Here is a 17222-nt window from a genome sequence, read left to right as displayed (position 1 = left end):
AAATGGCTTAAAACCGGGTCACTCAAAACAAAATCAGAAGATACCAGCGGAAAGAAAACAACGCCAGGATTACTTACATGATCGGAGGAAGCAAAGTCAAACCTGACGGGAGGATTCGTGTCGTTCATGAGCCGTGAACGAGTCTCAGTTGGTGAGAACTGTCCTGTGTTTTACGACGTCGCTTGCTTATAATGCTCTGCTCGCACGTCACCGGCTATTGTTACTTTTATCAGTTATTTTTATTTAATTAAAATGCATTAAATTGAATGAAATAAATGGCTAAATACACAGGAATGGGTGAACTGTTTTTAGATTTACTGCCACAGAACATGATTTCCGTTTCTGCCAAAGCAACTCAAGTCTGTTTTTCTTTCAATGTGCTTCTAAATTACAAATAGCCCCAAAATGTTATTAATTCACACAACGCTTTGTAAAAGAACAACTTATTTTTTTATTTCCATGTGTTTGACATCACTGGAAAGCTTTAAGAATCAGTAAGTAGCTCAAAACGTCCTTGACTTGTATGGTTTTATCGTGGCAAAGAAAACTAATATTTTAATTTCTGGTTGTATATTTTAAGATGTCTTATTGCATGGAAATTTTAAATTAGGTGGTCTTGGATTAAATGGTCCTCAGCTTGACAATTTTAAAAACAATGCTTTAGATGCTTAATTTTTCTGAAAAATGATTGTAAGCTTTCATTGTTTCTCTTCAGGCCACACATTTTTTCAGTATTTTCTTTTGGGATGATTTTCTCTAAGCAGCATCACTTTTTCAAACTAACTGCAGGTCTTGTCCTGGCATGTAACCATTAATTTGACCCCATATTCATCACCTTGCAGGTACCAAAGACCCGGCTAACGGTTTGTCATGAGCCTGCTGTAATATGGATGGCTGTTTAATGCAGCCTTAGCGATATTTCATCTTTTATCAGCGCAGTGAAATGGAACGCCCGGATTCCACGTCTGGTGCTCATTTTATTAAATCCAGGAGTGAAATGATTTGTTTTCCTCCCAGGTGCTCTTTGAAGAAGACATGGAGGAAAAAAGAAAAATGAAAAGAGTGATGCTGTAATTCCTGAAGAGGTTAAATTCAGATCCAGAGCCATTATCACAGAACTATTTCAGGCAATTTGAAAGGAAGGATTCATTTAGTTTTAGTGTTTTAAGTTTTTATTTTGGTCTAGTTTCTAGTGCAAATACCTTAGTACACTTAAAATACAATAAAACTAACTTAGCTGTAACTTTTCAGCAAGATGTAGGAGCTTATTTTAAGTAAATAATTCCTTAATATTAATTAAAAAGTAATAGTTCTGTTGGTAGATTATCTCACTTGTATCATGGAAAAATGTCTTGTTATAGTTGAAATTACTTGCCAGTGGAACTAGTATTTTTAAATTAGTATTAAGGAAATAAGTTTCTTTATCTTGTTGAAAAGTTAATTGTAGGTTTGTTCTATCTTATTTCAAATATAGATATTTGAATCAGAAGCCAGACCAAACGTTCTTGGTAACATTTTGTGTTTTTACAGTGTATCTTCAGGGGCGTTGACAATTTTTTTTTCCACTTGAAACTTTTTAAAATCAATATTCAGAAAATATTTACTTAAAATGCTACTATATCTGGCTGAAAAGTTGCTTGTAAGTTAGTTTCGTCTTATTTCCAGTGCATTATAATGTTTGCAATAAAGAGTAGGTCAAAAATACTTGTTTTTGTAGTGATTAATGTTCAGTTTGACCTCAGAATCATTCACTTTCACATTTAATGCAACACTGTAGTATTTTCTTCCCATTTTTAGTTTTATGCACGTGACTCATTGTCATACACTGCAAAAACACAAAATTTAACCAAAGATTTTTGTCTTGAAATAAGACTAAACTAACTTACAAGGAACTTTTAAGCAAAATATAATAGATTGTTTTAAATAAACAATTCATTAATATTCATTATTTCACCTATAACATGGGAAAAATGTCTTGTGTAATGAGTACCTTTTTAAAATCAATAATAAGGAATTATTCACGTTGCTGAAAAGTTACTTGTAAGTTAGTTTCGTTTTATTTTAAGTGTATTGAGCTATTCAGACTTAAAGGCAGACAGAAAATACTTGTCATGGTTTTGTATTTTTGCAGTGCAGCTTTGGATTTCTGTAGGAGTTTCTCGCTAAATGTTATCATCCTGCTGCAGGTCTTGGATCTTTTTCAGCCTCAAACAGTTTTTTTTTTTAGGATTGTTCTGCATTTTGCTTTATGACTCTCTTTCAACAGCAGCTTTCTTTGTAGATTTGTGCCACATTTGTAGGTTTCACAACAAATCAGTCAAACATTTTGACTGATTTTAGTTTGCTAAAATCACCTGAAACTTCCATTTTCAGGTGATTATAATAGTAATCTGTGAGATGCTCAAAGCTTGGTCTAATTTTATTATAAACCTTGTTTTAAAACTCTCCTCACTCCTGCTGAGGTCTGCACAGAAAAGCTGTTTTTATATGGAGTAGTGGGGGGACACGATTAAAATTTTTAATCAAGTTAATTGCTGGGTCTGTAATTAATTAGGTGAAATTAATCAAATTTTAATCCAAAGCTATAATAGAGGAAAATAAGCACCATTTTCAATTCAAAAACACTTTTTTGCTGATAATATACTGAATAAATAGACATGTATGACAGAGTATTGGAGCCATACGAGTAAAAAATACAAATTTTTAAAAATTACATTTCGAGAATAAAGTCATAACACTACAAGAAAAAACTCGTACAAGAAGAAAGTCAAAATAATATGAAAATAAAGTTGTAACAACATAAAAATGTCATGATATTATGAGAATAAATGTCATTTTACCAGAATAAAGTCAGAATATTATGACTTTATTTTTGTAACACAACATTATTCTTGTATTATTTTGACTTTATTTTTGTACGAGTTTATTCTCATAATAATTTTTTTTTATTTTCTAATCTTCCATTGTTTATATGAACTAAACAACAAATATATTTGTTTTTAATCTGCCATCTAGGTCATTCAACCATCAGATAGATGCAAAGTCGTGGTATTTTATGCTTGAATAGTTTAAGTAAAAGGCTAGCCTTTTTTTTTATTAACCCTCCTTGTGCGTCTGATTTTTGGTCGTACCAGAAACACAAAACGTGGAGTCAAAAGTGGAACCTTTAAAAAAGATTCAAAATTTTCTACATGTTAAAATCTATTTAGTTAATTAATTAAAATTTACATGTTATTGTGCACTAATAGACTCTATTAAGTTAATTCTGAAGCCAATTAATTTCACAGTTGTTTGTTTTTTTACGGTAAGTGAGTGAAGGAGGGCCACACTTTTCAGATTTTTATTATGAAAGAAGTAGAAGTCATGTTTTATTTTGACAGGTATTCACTTCTTTGCGTTTGTACCATAATATCCCCAATAAAGGACAATGAAATTCTAGTTTTAAGGTTTTTATTTTCAAGCCACCATGACTTCTCTATTAAAGCGGAAAATGTTTTAGAACAAAGCTAAAAACTATTATTTCTCCAAAACAATAAAAAGCCACTAAAATCCCAAAACCAGAGGGAGAAACCCCAAAAGCCTTTTTCCAACATGATTTGTTCCAAACCTTAGCGATTAATGTTATGAAACATAAAGCAATGAGCAGAAAATCAAGCCATAACATGTCATACTCCATAAACTAAAATGATATAATACACTAAAGAGTAAAAATAAAATGCAACAATCTCCTGTTCCCAAAGGATATGCTAATTAATCTGTCCAATTAAATGAAATATTTTAATTTAGTGCTTATGTTAGGACAGGGAAACCTGTTTAAGGAGTTAGACTCATCTTTTATCTGTTGATTTCTCCAAAGCTTTTTGCTTCCTTTTTGCTTATTTATTTATCTTTTTATGGAGTCATCCTGCTCCCTTATTTGTAATTCTGAGTTTATCCACTATTCTTAGCCAGTCATAAATCTTTATGACCCAGATTCACCGGGTATATAAACACTCTCCTGGAGTCTATGGAGTCTTGCGCTTCTAAATTATGGAAATAGATTTCTTTAAGGGTGCAAGAGAAATCTATAGTGGCTCTTTTTCTTGCATTAATGAGATATGGAGGTCATTTGGATTGTTCCCAGTTTACTGCTGCTGCAACGTACACACCTGTGGATGAGATAAAACCCCACAAAATGACTCCAACTCACAACAAATAAACACAGGTAGCCGTTTCAGGAAGTTATAACTATGAAACATAAATATAGCCCTTTAGAGGCTGCAAGTTTGAAACGCTGAGAGACTGAGAAACGTCGAGAATGATTCGTGAAACAAATAAAAATAAACACATTCCTAAAATACAGGTTTCTTCTGCTCCAAGCAAGCAGCCAGAACATGCTCCCTGCTGAGCATTATTTATATATTTGGATAAATGTAATTATTCCTGCATGTTGCTGTAGGGTTGTATCAGGAATGTACTGATGCTCAAGAGCAAGATTTGTGTTTATGTAGGATAAATCTTTCATGGAAACCAGGCATATTGATGTTTACAGTGATGTAACAAAATAAAAAAAAATTCAAAACTCATCCATGTATTCATCTTTACTGCAATAGTGTCTAAAAACATCAATCCTCCAGCTGCAGCTGATCCAGAATGCTGCTGCTGGTGTTCTGACTAAAACCAGAACATAGAGACCATCAGCCCAGTTCTAAAGTCCCTACACTGGCATACTGTTTATAAATCACTGAACGGCATAGCACCACAATACATTAAAGATCTGTTGCTGTTGTCATAGCAACCTTCAAGGCCCCTCAAGTCTTCTGGTTCTGGGAATGCAGAGCAGAAGCAGAACCAGAACCAAACATGGAGAAGCAGCATTCAGCTTCTATGCACCACAAATCTGGAACAAACTTCCAGAAAACTGTTTTGCAGTTTTCTGGCAAAATCTAGAGTAAAACCCACCTGATTAGTTACTTTTTAACCATAATAAATGGAACATTGACCAACTTATTTGATGTGTATTAACGAAGGTATCTGACAAAATGTGATGTTTATTTCTGGTTCCATAATGTTTCCGCTGCCTTGTTGCTGAACGGTGGCAAACACAGAAACTCGTGTTGATTACTTTCCAAACAGGCGGTCCGTTTCATATCTTCTTCTTTTAATAAAAAAATACTGTAATATATTGTTAGCCTGTAGTAAAGGCATTAAAATCTCACCACACTGTGTCTTTATACTGTATAAAAATGTAAAAGAAAAAAATTAAGTACTCTTTTTTAGCGGTAGAAAGCAAAATAAACAAATAAAAGTAAAAATATGATATTTTGAAGCTGCAATGTGATAAAATAAAGAATTTGGATCCATTTTTTTTAACCACTAGGTTAGAAACAGACACTATGATATTAGGAAAACATTGCATAAATCGTTAAGCCTTCTCTTTGCCACAAGGTGAAAACAGTCCCGCTCTGTGCAACGGATGGCTTCATTTAAACTTAACTTTGCCATTAAAGTCTTCATTATCATTACAAACACATTTAGTTAAGACTTTATTTTGTCAGGCCACATTCTGTGTGTGAAGCCTCTAGTGGGAAAGTCAACACATGCAGTTAAGTAAAAAATAAAAACTAACTAAACTAGCTGTTATTTTGGTGAGTTAGTACTAAAGGCACATTTTATCTAAATGATTTTACAAGCTTATTTGAATTGACAGCTGCTTTAATAACCTTAAATACATTCATTGGTATAAATTTCATTTATTTGAGGCTTTTAATGCAGTTAAACAGTAAAAAATGCAACTTCAGTCATGCTTAAAAGCAAGAATTTTATTTATTTACAGCTAATTTAGAATTGTTACATTTTTCTCAACAAATTTAGCACCTTTTGTCTATCTTGATAACTCAAATATCTAAAAACAAAAAGAGAAAGGAGGAGCAAATATATGCTATGATTGAAAATGCATGAAATATGAAGGAGTTCACTTCCGCTAATACACATATTTTGGTGGTAGTTTAATTACAGAGTAATGCTGAATATCAAGGCTTAATGGCAAAGGTTACATGTCTGCAGTTGAAGTGAAGGATTAACATTTTTTAGTATTTTTATAGTTTAAAGCTTAAAATAAAGTGGGGTGGTGAAGTTTGATGTACGTTAAACTCTCTGATGTCTTTACATCTAAAAATGTTAATGATGCAAACAGAAATGATTATAAAGATCAAGGGAAGCCAGACAAGAGCTGTGAAATGAAGATGACTGAAATAATAGTAATAAATCAATGAGTAAGTTGTTAAAACCCAAAAACTAAAGGTATGAAAATACACTCCAGCTGTTCAGAAGTTAAAACTAAAAACAACCAAGTTCAGTTTCCTACATCAAGAAAAAACTGTTATTTATTAAAAACTGTAAACTGATACTATAAGTTTGTTTTCCAGTTGTTAAAAAAAGACTGAAACAGAAAAAAAGCTGTTGTTTTTTTCTTGTCTTTTTTTAAAAAAATCTCTTTCCAACTTTTGTTTTTTACACAAGTTCTCATGAACAGGAACATAAAATTTTATTTAGTACACTATGTCAAATTCATTTTTCTGGCAAATTTAATTATCTAATCCATCTGGTAGTGAATAAGTTTTTAAAAAAAATTACCAGCAAGTATCCGTCCACTGGTCACGTAAATATGGCTGACAGCTGAAACACGCAGCCTTTTCCTTTAACGAAGGCCTGAAATGAGCAGCTGATGAACAGTCAGTAAGTTCTTAGATATGATTTCCTCTGTAAAACATAATAATCCCGTCCTGAGTAATCACCTGCCCATTCAGCGTTGAAAATGGATTGATTACTGCTTAATGAAAGGTGCCGTGACACTGCCAGTTAGGAATGCGTCTGATTTAACAACATGCACCACCACTGATTTTCTTTTTAAATCTGTTTTGATTACTTCCAAAGTGGTATGGAAATTAGGTGCAGGAGAAAATCGAAACCCATCTGCTTGGTTAGGCGCTCGAACGTTGGTTAGATTTAGCGAGTTAATGCGAACGCCGAGCGTTTGATTAAAATACTCGAGCATGTAGAAGATACTGAATATGGAAGTATGCTAATAAACTCTACCTGCTGTGGTACGCAAGATATTCTTGGAAAACATGGAGTAATGGCAACAAACAGAAAGAAGAAGTCCTTCAACTTCCAACAAAACTGTGGTTTTAATTAATAATGCTAAGTTAAGCCTTCAGAAAATCCCACTCTTTTATTTAAAGAAGAAAAAAGTTTTGAATACTCATAATTAATAAAAGTACACTGCAAAAAACACAAAACATTACCAAGTATTTTTGTCTAGTTTCCAGCATAAATATCTTAAAACACTTAAAATACCACATGGGTGACTGTTCAACACAGTATGGGAGTTTGTTTTAAGTTAGTAATTCCTTAATATTAATGAAAAAGAATAGTTAAAAAAGGAGATTATAGCGGGAGCTCATCTTGGGTTGCTAGGTGACGGGCGGAGTTCCACTTGGGTTGCTAGGTAAGAGCCTGGGCTTAGCTGGGGTTGCTAGGTGAAAGTTAGTGCCTGCTAATTTGTGACACTACATTCAGGAGGTTTTTTTCAAACGGCTTATTTTCCAGACACCAGAAAAAAAAATTTTTACGTCTTGCTAAAAACCAGCTGAGTGTTTTTTGTTTTTTTTAAGCGTTGGTCTGTTTTTAGAAGCAGTAGAAACCCAAACTGAAGTACAAAAACATACAAAATTACACACCAACACAAACCATCCAGTGAGGATTAATTTGTGTGATGGCTGGTGTCTGCAGAAAAGTTTTATGTCTTTGAAGTCATCTAAAAAAATAAATAAAATCTTTATTCACTTCTGATCCTCACGCAATTTCAGCAACAGAATAAGCTACTACTTCATAAAAAACCATAAAACTGCTCCCGGTTGCATTTCATAAACTTCATAAAGTGCCTACCTGTCAGTTTTTTTTTGTCTGCTGCTCAGTCAGCATCATCGCCTACAGAGGACTGAACACTTGATCTGCATCTCAATGCAGCTGCGATTCGGGCCGAACAACCCAGCAAATTAAGCCTTTGTGGAATCTGATTCTGCAGAGAATTTATATTCGAGTCGCTCACCTGTGAGTTGAACCTCAGCTGGCAGACGCTGCAGGACACATGCTTCCTCTTGGCAGTGGGAGAGATGCCGAGGGTGTGATGGAGGACGGCTTTCTGCACCGGGTCCATCTGGAGGACGGACACAGACAGACAGACAGACGGGCCGGCTAATTAAAACGGTGCTAAAGCTGACTTGTAAATCCACCTGACTACGCAGACGCTCGCTGGGCTGTGAAGAGAAAACAGGTTGCCTGGAGCGATCTGGAAAGCTGTGTGTCAATCTTTCACCTCGGTGGGTGAATTCAGGCTTTTTCACAGGACTAAGTGCTTCTTTCAGCCACACAGAGTTTTTACTGACCGTGGGGTAATGGCTGCTGGAAAACTCCTAAAAGGGATCATTCAAATGATTCTCCCTTATTTCCTCTAACTGTGTTTTTCACTACAATAGTCCAGATAGAAAGGGAAAAATGTTTCAGCTATTCATATGCTCACATTATTACCATTTTTAACCCATTGTTTCCTCTTAGATAGAGGTTTGTTGAATATTTAAAGTCTTTCAAGAAGAGTTTCTGCTCTGATTTAATGAGGATGATGGAAACAACCTGTTGACACTATGAAAGGAACGCAACTGTGGCATAGATGTATGAAAACTAGAGATGAAGTTCTGGCTTTTCTCCAGAATTCAGATCTTAATCTTCTGAGATTAAAATCTTAATTTTGAGGGGAAAAAATCAAGAATTCTGAGATTGAAGTAATTATTTCAAGAAAGAAAGGCCACAATTCTGAGATTAAAGTCACAATTGTGGGGGGGGGGTCTGAATTTTGGGATTAAAATTAGAATGCAGAGCTTAAAGTCAGAATTTTGAGGAAAAAAAGTCAGATTTCTGGGATTGAAAGTCTGAATTCTAAGAAAAATTTCATAATTCTGAGGGGGGAAAAGTCACAGAATCTTGAAAAAGAAGTCACAACCATGAGAATGAAATTATAATTCTGGGTTTAAAGTCACAACTCTGAAAATAAACATTCAAAATCTGGAAATTAAAGTCATAATTTGGAGATTAAAGTCAGAATCCTGAGAAAAAGTCCTAATTCAGAGGGGAAAAAATCTATTCTATGATTAAAGTCAGAATAGTGAGAAAAATGCCAGAATCCTGAAGTTCTAAGATCAAAAAGCCGTAATTCTGACATTAAATGTCATAACTTTGAGAAAAAAGTCATAATTTTGGGATTAAACTCTGAATTGTTTTTCTTCTTTCAGTGGCCCTATCCTCTTCTGTAGTATTCTTCCCAAACTCAGACACTTTCTCCACTCCACACAATAATTTTTTTTGTAGAAAACATGAGTCATAATGTTTTGTAAAGGACTCTGACTTGTGATAAAGCCGGATAAACAAAGGTCATACCACATACTAAAACCGTTTACCCAGCATTATTCAGTGATACACGCGTTAGAGTTGTACGTTCAGAATACCTCTGCTTGAGGGAAGAAAGCTCCTTGACAAAAACAAACTTTGCTCATTTATCTTCCCGCCGCTGCTGGCGGCGCGGCGACTAGCAGGCGGCGTGTCGCACCTCGGGTCCAGCCTAACCTCATATCTCACTTTTCCACTCTCCGCTCATTAATCTAGCAAAGCAGAGCGCAAACACTCGGCAGATGTTTTATTTTGAAGTGCAGCTCCATGATATGAAGCAGAAGTGATACCAAGCTGTTGCTGTGCAGATAATAAACTGGATGGTCTCATTGTTCACTGACAAAAGAAGAAGAAAAATGTCCGTCAGCAGAACACGCGACACACAAAAGAGCCGCTGCAGCGCAGAAATTACATGCATTTTGAGCTTCCTGCGTCTGTGAAACTCTAATTTGTCTGTTTTCTTTTCGCTTTCTGAAAAGAACAAACAGGTCCGTTTGACTCCGGGGAAACCCTCACAGTGGCCTCACGGCGGGAGAAAGTGGAAAGGTGTTGGCACAGCGTGGGAAGATGAATCAATCTTGACAATTGTTCAGCAGAGAGTGTAATGATGTTAGCTAGTTTGAAGAAACATCTCAGAGTTTACACTGAAGCGAAACCCAAAATAACCAGAAGGTAACACTTTATTTGGAGGTATCTGCACAGAGCTGGCAGTAACTAGTTACAGTTACTCAATTACATTTATTTACTTGCTGAGACATTAGTCCTTTAATCCTGGAAATGTTCTTCAGGTGATAGAAGGCCGACTTTGTAATATTCTTTATGTGACTCTGAAAGTTCAGACCCAGATTTGGGGCTTGATCTGTAGTGACTAGCTGTAATAACTATAGCCAGAGTTGGGGAGTAACTAGTTACATGTACTCAATTACATTTACTTAAGTAACGTTTTTTTGAAAAATGTACTTTTAGAGTATTTTTACTACGCTGTACTTTGTACTTTCACTTGAGTAATTTTATTATGAAATATTTCTACTCTTACTTGAGTAAAACGTTTGGATACTCTCCCCAAAGAGTAATCAAGTAAGAGTAAAAATGTATTTGCTAAAAAAAAAAGTCTACTCAAGTACTGATCAAAACATTAAACATTTAATATGTAAACATTACATCATCAGATGGACCAAAATATAAAGTTAAGTGTAAATTTAGGATGTTTTAGGACCAAAGTTTTAAAAAATTCAAATAAATAACATAATTACAAAATAACAAAAGTAGGTAAGAAAAAATCCAAAACAAAGTTCATGAAACTTTGACAAAAACTGAAGGCTTGTGTCTGGTTAATTTTTAGTCAAAATATTATTGTTTTTCACTCATTGGGTAGAAAATAAATTTTACTAAGAGTAGTGCCACCGCATAATAAAAATACTGAAGGAAAAGTAAAAATTACAACACAGTAAAAATACTACAAAAAGTTTTTAAAAAATATTCTGTTATTCAAGTAAAAGTTAGTAAATGTGACAAGTCTTAATGAATGTTTATGACTGAAGAGTCAATTGGTAAAAAAATGAAGTTTTAATGCAAAGTTACATGAAAAGCTGCTTTAAAAGTCTGAACTTTGCATTATTTGGTAAATAACGACACTTTTAAAGCATCAACATTGCATTAAAATGTCATTATTTACCGAATGACACTTCATAGCAACCGTCATAAACATTCATAAAGACTAGTTCATGTCTATAACAGGTACTATGTCAGTCAAATAAAGTGTTATCTTACGGGACGCCGGTACTTTTTCCTAAGTTTATCCTGAAGAAATAAATGTCTTTGAAGTTTTAACTGTGAGCCGCAATGAGCAACTAATAAAAACAGGCAAAGACATTTCAGCAAACAGAAAGTAATCAGATGCAGCTGGGAGCCTAAACCTGTAAGAGAGGCTGAACGCCGGTGTCTGTCTGGAAAGGAAGTGAATAAGGATCAGCTGGGTGGGCAGGCTTTGGGGTCAGCTGACGCCTGGTTGAGGTCATAAGGTCATATGACTGAGAGCAACAAGACTAAATCAGACTCTGGATGGCTCCGGTGAAGGAAGAAAAATAAAACAATCTGTTCCTTAACCTCAATTATTAATGGCTGTTCAATATTACAAGATAATGTCAGGGCTGAAAAACATCACAATAAGTGTTTCATATCAGTCAATATCAATAATTATTGATTCATTTTAGTTTTAAACATCTAAAATGCTGCTTGACCTTCCCTTTTTTATCCAGTTTTAACTCCACATCGTTGTTTTTCTAAATTATTTTTAAGAAGTTATGAATCACCTTTAACTGCCGCCATTACTCAGCAGGTTGTTGCTAGGTAACCACAGAGTGAGTGAGTTGCTAGGTAACCAAAGAGTGACAGAGTAGGTTGATTCCACCAACTTTTCTTATGTGGTCACAGTTAATGTCTTTTCTCTGCCTAAATCCCCCAGAATGGAAACTTTATTATCTTAAATATCTTATTACACTTGAAATTACAGAAATCTCACTTACAACTAACTTTTCAGCAAAATATGGAAGTTTGTTTTATGTAAATAATTCATTAATATTGATTAAAATAATACTAGTTCCACTGGCAGATTATTTCTCTTATAGCATGACATTTTTTTTGTTATAATGAAATAATCTGCCAGTGGAACTAGTATTTTTTTAATCAATATTAATGAATTATTTACATAAAATAAACTTCTATGTTTTGCTGAAAAGTTAGTTTTGTCTTCTTTGAAGTATAGACAAAAATACTTGGTAATATTTTGTGTTTTTGCAGTATATGAAGAAAATTAGCAAACATATATCAAGCGACATTAAAGGAAACATGACAGTTTCCATTCTTCGTTATATTAGGTTTTTCAGCTGTGCAGCTTCGGAAATGACTGGAAAATACAGAGTGGCTCAAATTTATTCAAAACATTAGCTGTGACATTAAAGGAGAGGACAAAAATAAAAAAAACGTGAATGAAAATTAGCTGGAAGAAGAAAATTGGAGCAGAGAATGTTATAATTTTAAATGATTAGACGAAATGTCATGCAAACAGTTGTTGATTGAGTACAAACGCCCAGAAAAGCAAGTTTCTTTTTCATTTACAATGTTTTCCAACCTAAAAAAAAAACTAAACTTTGACAAAATAAGCTAAAAAATATGATTTCTTTCAAAATACAAGCACTTAGTCTTATTTTAAAGAATAATCTGTTGTGAGTACAACTTTTTTATGACTTCATTTATAAATCTCAAGGTTTTTTCTTGTGTAATATTGTTACTAAACCCAAACTCTACCTTTCTGCTATAATACATATTCCTGGGTTTGTAATTTAAATCTTGCTACAATAAAATAATAATTAAAAAGTTGCATTGAATTCCTGACAATGCTTCTGGAAGCCACACAAAGTGCTCTTAATTTACTCATAATCCTCTGTAGTAAACATAAGCAAGAGATTTAATCTAATTACATCTCTACAGTAGATAATGCTGATTAACTCTCCCAGGTCAGAAAATGACCAGAGGCGATTTTGTGGAGCTATTGTAACCATCAACGGATACAAATTACACCTTTTCGATGATAATCAGAGAAAAATGGCGATGCAGCAAAATGGAGAAGTTTTAAATAGTATCCTGCGCCTCCATATCTGGGCCCTGCAATTAGCAGAAGCTTCCCGCCCCTCAGAAATGTAACATAATTGATGCCAATAAAGCAGAGAGAAAGCATTAAGAAGATGGCGAAGCATTTTCAGGTAACCATTTCCTCAGTTCATATTGTAATTAAGGAACGCGAGTTATCTGGAAGTAATAAGGTCAAACTGAGGTCAAACTCAGGGCTTCGACACAGAAAAACTTTCTGACGTGTGAGGGGCAAACGAAATTCTATTTCTTTCAAATTCAAATTCAATAATACTTTATTGATCCAATGGGGAATTAAATAAAGACTTCCACACCAAAAGGTGGCAGATTTAGGAAGATTCATCTGCTATTTTAAACAAACAGGATGTATTAAGCTAAAAGCACCACTGGATTCATTAAGAAAATAACTTGTGGAAGTTTCTGTTTCAAGTTTCGAAATCCTGCAACTTTTAGGCTGTTTTCACACCAGGTACTCCAGTAGATTTGGTTCGATCAAAGTCCAAAATTTGTTACATTTTTCGCATTTTAGTGGTTGTGGGATTTTTTTTTTGTCCATGAGCCATTTCTCCTGCTAGCGCTAGGCTAACATGTGTATTTTGTTTGTATTTACCAAGAACGCCCACTTCCCGCTTTTGGAGCGGTCTCTGGTCTCCTTTCCATTCATGTGCAGGTGAATTCATTCAAACCGCAGCTGAGTTCACTTCAACCGAACTGAGACGGAGGTTTTTAGACGGACCAGAATTCACCTGCACATTCACACCTCCACAAACGAACTGGACTTCATAGGACAACGGTCCAGAGTTTGATTAAAGCAGACTAAACAAACCTGGTCTGAATGCATCCTTAGAGACAGGCTAAAGCTGCTTCTGCAGAAATGAAAATGTTGCTCCAGTCTGTAGATGCACTGCAAAAACACAAAATTTTACCAAGTATTTTTGGTCTAGTTTGTAATGCAAATATCTCAGTACACTTGAAATAAGACAAAACTAACTTACAAGTAATGTTTCAGCAAGATACAGGAGCTTGTTTCAAGTAAATAATTCTTTAATATTGACGAAAAAGTTCTAGTTTCACTGGCAGATTAATTAACTTACAACAAGGGAAAAATGTCGTAAGTGAAATAATCTGTCAATAGATATTTTTTGTCAATATTAAATAATGATTATTTAAGACAAGCTCCTATATCTTACTGAAAAGTGACTTGTAAGTTTTTGTAAGCACTTTTGCAGTGAAGGTGACAATATGCACAAGTAAAACTGTCATTAAATCACATGAATTTTACATTTAGGCAGCTTAATGCAGAAAATACTGTACATCCTCTATAAAGAATCAGCTAAAGGACAAAAATGAACAGGAAAGCAGCAAATCCAAAGAGTCTAAAACTCAAAGAAAGCCTTTAAAGGACTTCAGAAAACCAGTGGAAAAGATTACAGACAGGACAAATTAGCATAGATTAGCATAATTTGCAAACTCCAAATTGAGAAGATTCAAACGACTAAATATTTTACTGAGTTGCATTGCCAGAAAAAGCAGCCTAAAATCCGAATTTGTCTTAAAGCGAGCCACTCCCAACCTTTCACCTGGGGATGAACTGAGCTGCACATGAAAACACTGAAATCTCTGCATCTTATTAACGCAGCAAGAGGCTCTGATTTGCTCTGACACACTTTGTTGCTGAAGCGCAAAGAAAAAACAAACAAAAAAAAACCTGAAGCTGTTGTGCAACAGGCTCCTTATGTGGCGTGAATCTCACCAAAGGAAGAAGAAGATGACACACGATGTTGGCCGGCATCGCTGGCCGTGAAACCTTTTTTTTTCTCCGCAGCTCGTTGGAAACCTGAGCTAACGCGAGCTGAAAACATCTGGGCGACCAGAGATCAGTGACCTCTTACTAGAAACATGCACTGGGATAGAAATATGTTATTCCTCCTTTCTTCCCAGAGCAGAGGCTGTGAAATAACTACAGAGTGATGAGACCGCAAGTAAAGGCAAAATCCAGAAAAAACACATAAGATTTTTTTATTGCCTATCTGTGGACAATCATCAATAATTTCCAATAAAGCTGTAATTTTTTTTTTTTCAGCTCTGCTGCTTTATTAGTAGCTAAGAAGCTCCATTCACACACGTACATTGTTCCATAGGTTTTGAAACAAGGAGTCTGCAGGAAGCGGCTGCAATTCTCAGAAGAATAAGCAACACGTTGCATCCAAAATTGCTGCATCTTTTCTTCTGTTTTTCTCTCTGTCTGGGGACACAAAAGTACTGAGGCCAATAATCACACCTCAGAAAAAAGAATAATTAAAGTAAGACACAAAGAACACACAAAGCCACTTTTCATACAAATTATGTGCAGTGAAATTTATAGATTTGAATAAATTCAAATCAGCACAGATAACATAATCTACAACCCAAAAATATTCAAGAATTGTTTACAGAAAGAGAAGGAAGACGCAATTTAAGAGGAGAAATAATTTTTTTAAAACACACAAAAAAAGAATAATAAGACGATAATAAGAAGATATCGATCTGTGGAGTGACTTCGTGGACAGTAAGTCCACAAAATTGAAACAACGTACAAGCAACATTTAAAAAAGGCACAATTAATATTTCTAAATACAGTTGAAACCAGATATTTACACTGAATAAATTTTTTTTTCTCAATGTTTGAAGTTAAATCAGACCAAACTTTTCTTGTTTTGGTTTAGTTAAAATTACCAAAATTATTTATATTTGCTAAATGCCAGAAAACAAAAAAATAAAGAAAAAGAAAACTTTTTACTTTTGTAGGTTTGCATAACTTCTGGTCAGTATCATGGACTCATGACTTGGGTCAAACCTTTTGGGTTTCCCTCCACAAGCTTCTGACAATAGTTTGCGGGATTTTTGGCCCATTCCGCCTTCAAATTAGAAAAATAAATATAAAAAGTTTTGAACTGCAAAATTTAAAAATTTGCAAGAAAGAAAAATCTGAAATTTTGATATTAATCTCAGAATTTTTTTTTGAGAAAAACTTGGAAATCTTTGAGTTTGAAAAGTTGATGGAAAAAAAATTATAAATTTGGACAATAATCTCAGAAAATTTTGACTTTTGAAACTCAATTATTTCTAGAAATTTCTAAAATTAATCTCAAAATTTCAGTTTGTTTCTCAGAATTTTGACATTTGGAGCTCAGAAGTTTCCATTTTTTTCTAGAAAAATTGTGAAATTAATCTCAAACTTTCTCTAGTTACTTTTTTTTTTTCTATCTACATCGGCACTTATACACTGTCATACTTTTTCAGAAAAATACAGCAGCTAAAATGACGGATCCATATGTTTCTTTGAGCATGTGTCTAAATCTATGAACATTTGTAAAAGCATTCTTGTTTTCTTTTCGTTTTGATTTATTGATTTCTTCGAAATAAAGAAAGATTATTCCCCTTCGCCACTCATCGGCCACCCACTGAGCCTCGCCTGGCAGACGCTGAAGCGCTGAGGGCGCATATCTACTCTACACACATCAGTCCAAAACACACACACACACACATCAAGCAAATGCCCACACTGAAAGCCTGCAGCGGTGCACAGAGCTCGTTCTCATTATATGCCTTAAATTCAGTGTCATCTTTCAAATCACTTCCTAGAGCTCTAATATGCAATTTTTCCCCCAGCAGGTCAAGCTGCAGCGCAAAGACTTGTCAGTCATCCTGATGAGCTGTCTGCCTTGAAACAGCCTGTGGCCTGAGGCGGAGGGAGAGCCACCGCCGCCGATCAGAGGGGGGAAAGAGGACTCAGTAATCTGCTGTCTGAGAAAAGGCAACATTTGAGCGGGTTCTTCACTCACGTAAACATCTTTACATCATCAGAAAGAGGCAGTTCAGAGCCTCCGACACACTGCAGCTCAGAAAAAGTCGTCCAACCCTGATGTGGACGGGGGAAAAAAAAGAAAAAGAAAGTAATCGACCTCATCAAAATGCCAACATGAGCTCTGCAGAAAGAGGGAAAAATGCCTCGAATAGTAAGTCGAGTGAGATTTTGTTCTTTTATTTGATCAAAACTTAACATTTGTTTTCATTTATGACCAAAGTAAGGGGATTTTAAACACAATAAA

General features: G+C 34.7%; 1 protein-coding gene across 1 annotated transcript in view; it reads right to left on the bottom strand.

The window, feature by feature from the left end:
- Positions 1–17222, bottom strand: part of znf385d (zinc finger protein 385D) — a 106231-nt gene that overhangs the window by 40479 nt on the left and 48530 nt on the right. The window contains exon 3 of the mRNA XM_032558641.1: positions 8093–8200. Within this exon, the coding sequence (XP_032414532.1) occupies positions 8093–8200 (108 nt within the window). The remainder of the gene's footprint in view (positions 1–8092; positions 8201–17222) is intronic.

The sequence above is a fragment of the Xiphophorus hellerii genome, chromosome 3 (genome assembly GCF_003331165.1).
Source record: "Xiphophorus hellerii strain 12219 chromosome 3, Xiphophorus_hellerii-4.1, whole genome shotgun sequence".
In the NCBI taxonomy this organism is placed as follows: Eukaryota; Metazoa; Chordata; class Actinopteri; order Cyprinodontiformes; family Poeciliidae; genus Xiphophorus; species Xiphophorus hellerii.
This window is presented reverse-complemented; position numbering and strand designations above follow the sequence as displayed.